The following is a 7,087-nucleotide window of genomic DNA, read 5'->3' on the forward strand; positions in this document are numbered from 1 at the left end:
TGTATCGTAACACACATACATAGACAATCCTAGTGCTAAGACATACTTCCACACAGATATTTTACACTGCATGACCAAGGATGAGTTCCACAAAGCCATCTTCACATTAAGACTTATCGTAACACACAGACGTAGAAATTCAAAGTGCTAAGGCATACTTTTACACAGACTATGACAACTGTAGGGCTAAGGTTAGTTTGTGGACCCCATTCCACAAAGCAATCGTAGCGCTACAACGGTCGTATGTCTATGTCAAAGTATGGGAGTTACGATCCTCTTACTCAATCACTTCATTGAACGGGCACAGGCTACTTTATCACTAAGATGATTGTAACTCACATCACTTAACACTGACGCTGACAGAGGTTGTTTTGTACAATGACAGCATAGGAGCCATTTCCATGAGCATGATGCTACGACAGTCCGTGTTGACATGACGCTCGGCAGCAGCCTTATTGTGGAACACGGCCTAGTATGAACATGTTGTGAGACAAGGAATGTGAGCATCATAACAGGTCCAGTTGGATCCCAACCTTCCTAATCGTTTCCTCCGGCATACAGAAGATGGGATTGACGGGGCGGATTGTTGTGTCCCCCATAAGAGACAATCCTGCAACGCCGAACAGTGTGTGAAACGGGTCCACCTGAAATCAGACATCAGAGTATCAACATGAAGTAAAATGATTAATGAACAAATTCAAAGTCATTGGGGGCGTGGTGGGCGAGCTATCTAAGGCTCCAGGCTAGTGATCCATCAGGCTCAAAGCGGACCGATGAATTGCAATCTAACTCAAAACTAATAAACATAAAATACTCAATGAAACACTGATCATAATCAAAACCTCAGACCAACTCTGTGAGGTTTTTGCAGAATTTATGTCCTAAAAATAAAAAGTTGTTTAACAAACTATCATTAAAATATCGACACAATTCACTATATGTGACGAGGGACGAAAGTGCAGAGAAAGAGGCAGCCAGGTGTGTGAGAAAGGATGGAGACGCACAGCACAAGTTAATGAATCAATAACGCCGGCACTTGTGCACGTGCTTCTCTAACACCTGGCTGTCCCTTTCTCTGCACTCCTCCCTCAGAATAAATGGTGAACTGTGTCAAAATTTTAATGATAGTTTGTTAAACAACTTTTTAATTTTAGAACATAAATTCTGAAAACAAATCACAGAGTAGGTCTAATGTTTTGATTATGATCAGCGTTTCATTGAGTATTATATGTTTATTAGTTTTCGAAGTTAGATTGCAATTCATCGGTCCGCTTTTTGAGCCAAACGGACTATAGTGATCCATCAGGCTTGAGGTACCGGGATCGAGCCCAAAACTTAGTTTGGAAGACTGTCCAGCTGATGCTGTTTACACTGAAAGCTGGATATACCCACCATGTCCCCTGGCCGGTCCGCAAATCCTCCTGTCTCCTCGTCCTGGCATGCCAGGATAAACTGAATCAACTTGTCCTGCAATGAAATCAGTCAAATAGTTACAGTACATCTGAACAACATCAGTGATTACATAATTACAAAGATGTAATAAAACATACCTCTATCCTTGGAGACATTCTACAGCATGTGAACAGTGTATAGAAACAAGAATGGTTTACAAAGGGAGGTAACTCTAAATAATCCCATCAAAGAATTTTTGGATATCAACTTCTTTATTTGAAACACACAATGTCATTTAGAAAGTGGTCAAATGTAACTCATGTTATTTGGGATTACTCTTTCCTAGTAAAGTACATTCTAGATTCCAGGATTCTCCCACAGAGTCAGCTAATCGCCAGCACACGAAGTCAGCCGTCTAACCCACCCAGCCCCTGCGGCTTCCACAAAAATGGAAGTCGGACAACAATGTTTTGGGGTTAATTCTTACTGAAGTAACAAAGTGTTTAACAAATATAGAAGTTGATATCCAAAAATGTTTCACTCGTGTTCATCACACATAAAGAATCTATATAACTTGCCGGCAAGTATTCCACCTCAACTGTGTTTTCTAGTAGCACTGCAAATTACAGCACCAGAGAAGACTGGGCCACTGATGCTCCATCAACAAACAAAGTCTATGAACTTCTCCAGTTAACACACAGGCAGTGTACTGACATGACCAGCTGCATCAAACTGCTGTTACCTTGTCAATCCAGTGCAGTTTGCCGATGATCTTGAGAGATGCCAGCACCCACCAGGAATAGCAGACATCAGGAAGCTTCTCTGGCCGACCTTGAAGAAAGGAGAAATAAGTTCACATCAGTGAAAGAACAATAGCAGTGATAATTTTAGAACATTACAGGTCTGTACATGTGATCACAAGAAGTCTACTGTTGGTAAAAGCCAAATTGCCGATTTACCAGTGAAAGAAACAAACTGAGTCGACTGGGTGTGGTATTACGCCCCTTTCAGCATTATTCCACAAATATCATGGCATGGAGACGCCAGACTTTACACATTGTACCCATGTCGGGAATCTAATCCGGGTCTTTGGCATGACAAGCAAAGGCTTTAACCTCTAGGCTAACAACCGCCCCTCCACAAATCTGGAGTATTGCAACTGACAGAACAGTAGCCGAATGATTTTTGGTGACGTTTCAGTGTTCTCAAGAGATCAAGATCCTCGTGATCTTGTTGGTTGTGTCACCTGGAACATTCAAAGTGAGCTGAATGTTGTGTAATCTTAGCAATAAAGTAAGTGTTACTGTGTGATGTAGTCGTCTCACCATTAAGACCCCCAGACGGCAACTGTCGCTCACACAGCCACCACCCCAGGAGGTCGGCGTTGATGTGATGGAGTCGTCCTGTGATCGCCAACATCCCTACACAACAGTAGATCTGAAACAGAGTTATCTCCCTTCCATCAGTATCGCAAACAGAGAAGCCTACTCAACTACCTGTAACCAACAAAACTACATCCAAGTGCATAAGGAGCATGGTGTCATATGATAAACCACTCAACCATGCCAGTTTAAATCCTGGGTTAATATCTCTGGTGTGGGTTCAAATCCCGAAATTTGACTTAACCCAAGAAGTACTTGAATCACAGTTTCATCAGATAAAGCATTTACTGACCTGCCCCGAGTGGGACTCGCTACCAGGCCGACAACCGAACCCTCCATCAAAGTTCATACAGGACAACACAAAGTCGACAGCCTTGTCTACATTAATGGCGTTCAACTTCCCCTGAAAAGAAAACAGGAAATATAACAATAATTAAACTGGGGAACAAGGGTCACCAGCTCAGCTGATGTCAAACTTTAATTTTTGGTCAATTACAACTGTCATAAGGGACCATCCATAATTCATGGCTAGGGGGTGTGATGATGATTTGAAGGTGGGGTCACCCATTTTCTTCTGGGGAGGTGGGGGTGTCATCAGTTTTGTACACATGGACTAGGGGGGAGGTAAAAAATTTTGTGTCACATATTTTGTACATGAGCACTTATACCAGTGAGTGAGGAAGTTAATATTTAACGTCATTCGGCAATATCTCAGCCGTGATCGCGGACGATTTTGTACATGACATGCAGGGGGACACTATATAAATTCATATTGTACATGCCTCCACAAATATCATCATCAAATGGCATTCATACTAATCAGGTTAAAAACGAAGTAAGGTTGCAAATGGTCTGAGGGTATTGAAACAGAACGGAGAGTCCTTTTGGATGGGTGACCGTGTTTGGCAGCTTGACTCCTGAGAGTTTCTAGGACTTGAGTCCTGCCCCACAACGAAGCACATGTGATACATGGGACCTTAGGCAAGTGAGTTTGTTCAAATTTGCCTCTGTTCACCCAGCAGGAAAATGGGGTACCCGTGGAAAAAGTCATATGACTATAACCTTCTAGCCTAACAGGCAGCTTGGGTTATCCAGGGTAATAATGTGCTGTGCCTTGATTGTTAGCTATATGAGCATACCTAGTGTGGAGTTTGGCGCTATATAAATGGACACATTATTATTATTATTATTATTATTATTAGATAATCTAGGATCTCGGATAATGTAATGGTGAGCCTCACTATCTCCTTTCTCTCTCATATACAACAGCCATTACCCATGAAGATCTGGGTCAGAATTTGTCCTTAGCAACCCATGCCTGTCATGACAGGTGATTTACAGATTCATACAAATGGATATATATATATATGTATATATATATGACTAGACAATAAACAACAAACATACCAGCAGTGACAGGCAGGCGACAGCACAGAAGGAGAACCGTGTGTCAACTTCACCTGCAACAGAAGAAGAACATTGAACACCGGGGATACCAGAAATGGACACAGTGCACCCATATAGGGACTGTACCATCTTTAATCTGCAGCAAGATATCAAATCATCAGAGTATTATGTTTAATACTCAAGAAAATATGGCATCAAATTATATTAATAAAGTCCCAAAGAGCAGGAATTCACCTGAGTGTTAGTGAGTGTGTGAGTTAAGTTTTACGACGCACTCAAAACGAATGTGTCCGGATATCCGAGGTCTCACTGTATATTCCAGCTATATGGCGGCGATCTGGAAATAATTCAGTCTGGACCAGACAATCCAGTGATCAACAGCATGAGCATCGATCTACACAATTGGGATACGATGACATGTGTCAACCAAGGATTCAGACATGTGTTCATTACAATCTGAAGTTTTTCTATTTTGTTCTTAAAAAATAGGATCCCAATAGGAACCAATAAGATGAAAAATATTTTCATATCTGTAACAGGAATGTTCAAATTTTAAAGTGTGATGTTTTAGGTATTTTTATCTCATTATTGGTTTTGGGGTTGGTATGTATATCTGTAAACCATATACTCTAAAACGACTAAACATGTCAAGTAACTGACCCCACTTATCCCCCGATGAAGCTGCCATCTTCTTGCTGCAGGCTCTTGACCCAGTCCACCACCCGGTCAGTGTTGATGGTGTCCAGTGATCCATACAAAGTCAGTATCTGTAGATAACATCACCATCAGAAACCCATTCATTCTTACAATCTACATACTGATCAAATGTTGAAATAAAGTTACTGCTCGGAGTTATTGAAAAACCATAAGATGATCCTACCTGTACGGCACTGAGTGTACACAGTAGATGAGGATCATGCCCCACACTACAGCTAATGCCTCCACATTCGTGCTGACACTGTTTAACAAATTCAAGAACTTCAGCTTTGTCCATTCGGTCAAGCTGCCCAGCAAGAGACATGGCCGTCAGCCCCCAGTAAATACCATTCATACGCAGGTATTCTGTCATAATATATTCCTGAAACAGAAGCAAACATTCTTGTAAAAAAAAATCAAAAATTCAAAACAAAACTTCGTCCCTCCCTTTTTTTAAATTTTGTGGTTCTTTCAAACTTAAACTTTGGTCAGTGAACATGAAAATATACTTGCTAAATAACCTGATATGCACACACAACATTCTTCCATCAACTGTTAATACACTGGGTGGTAAAGTATGTCTAGTTTCTGTCAGATAATGAAATGATCCAGTGTATATTTCATAGGGCATGTCATAATTTCTCTGTACATGATGAGGTGAGGTGAAATTGGGTTTAACGTCCTGCTTGAGAATATTTCGCTCATATGACGACGTGCATGTGTGTGTATATGTATGTGCGGCTGCTTGTACTAGCCCAGACTTAAGCTGGTTTTATAGTGCTAGCTCACTGAGATATCATGCCGCAGTGAAGCATGAATACCCCACTCAGACACAGTATACTGACTCCGAGCCGACCAGTCCTTGTTGTACCCATTAATGCTTAGCGCCAGGCAGGGACCAACAAGTACTATATTTTAACGTCTTGTGGTATGACGCGGTCGGGGATCGAACCCGCGACCTTCCGCTCTCGTATATTTCATAGGGCATGTCACAATTTCTCTGTACATGATGATCATGAATAACTTACATAATCATCCTTTTTTGCACCATATGCAGCAATGTAATCAGCATGTTTCTGAAGCAGCAGGGTGTTGGGAGCACTGTCCGGGATTGTCACATCCTTGATGGGAGTCCCCTGTTGCATCAAACAGAGAGGAGTTAAAGGGTATACTTCCATTACAAAGAGGTTAGTTAGTACAATTTGAATCACATGAAGTGAAGTTAATACATATGCTATGGCGTTAGTTCTAGCGAAACTGCTCCATAGTTTGGCATTATAAGGGTTAGGCCAAGCAGAAATCTGCCATTTTCAGGTCGTACCAGATTTGTAAATAGTAGTAGAATAAAAACAATATACTTTCTATTAATGATGATGCCACTGACAATTGTTCATGTCATCAATTAGTTGTTATGGCCCACTGCTATGCACTCGATAATCCTGTACCTCTTTACCGAAGCCGTCCTCACTGAACCGAAAAGTCTTACTCTTAGCTAGCCGAGAGCCGCGATGCGGTCCTATACAGTCAAGACATGGCCCTGCATCGCGGCTCTCGGCTAACTAACCGAAAAGTCTTACTCTTAGCCAAAGTGTAACCATATTTCGTTATCGTCATATCTCATGAGCAAGTTTCAGTTTACAATGACATACCGTAAAGTGAAGTAAATATGTAACGTATACTTATACCCGTTTTTGTATACCTCAACTGACAATCGATATTCCACACTGACCACAACCAGAAATCCAACCAAGAAATGATCGAAAACTGCACACCATGTAACGCGATATCACCACAAACCCAAATCAGTGAACTATTCCGATTGAGAATTGTTGCTAATTGTCCTTATCGTAGCAAGATGATTAACTTACCATTTTTCTGTTGTTAAATGCTACTGTTTATTGTTGATAACTACGCTTTGTCTATAAACAGTAAATGTAGTCATCGACAGGGGAGGTAAATTTTCTCATTCCAAGGGAGGTAAGTATCCATGATATGTATGTTTACAACCGCTAGCAAAAAGAAAAACGAACTCTTTAAAACTAAATCATGAATGAAATTGCATGATAAACCAGCAATGAATTGGATTAAAAGTAGTCTGCTAGCATCATTATGAAGTCAAAACACCTCTCATGTGTAAATGTCAATTTCTCACAAGCCGAAAGAATATTAGAAACGTTCACATTTTCTTCTCCGTGAGAGTCTCTGGTTTC

General features: G+C 41.0%; 1 protein-coding gene across 1 annotated transcript; it reads right to left on the reverse strand.

The window, feature by feature from the left end:
• Positions 1-393: 393 nt before the first annotated feature.
• On the reverse strand, positions 394-6,844 carry LOC124262189 (geranylgeranyl transferase type-2 subunit beta-like). Its single transcript, XM_046696644.1, is given in 11 exon segments — positions 394-644; positions 1,393-1,467; positions 2,135-2,223; positions 2,718-2,829; positions 3,067-3,177; positions 4,182-4,234; positions 4,842-4,857; positions 4,859-4,948; positions 5,062-5,259; positions 5,906-6,013; positions 6,746-6,844. Coding segments are annotated over 11 exon segments (993 nt in total). The 5' UTR covers positions 6,749-6,844; the 3' UTR covers positions 394-506.
• Positions 6,845-7,087: the final 243 nt, after the last annotated feature.

This window comes from Haliotis rubra, unplaced genomic scaffold, assembly GCF_003918875.1.
Source record: "Haliotis rubra isolate DU_JTF1 unplaced genomic scaffold, ASM391887v1 Scf826, whole genome shotgun sequence".
In the NCBI taxonomy this organism is placed as follows: domain Eukaryota; kingdom Metazoa; phylum Mollusca; class Gastropoda; order Lepetellida; family Haliotidae; genus Haliotis; species Haliotis rubra.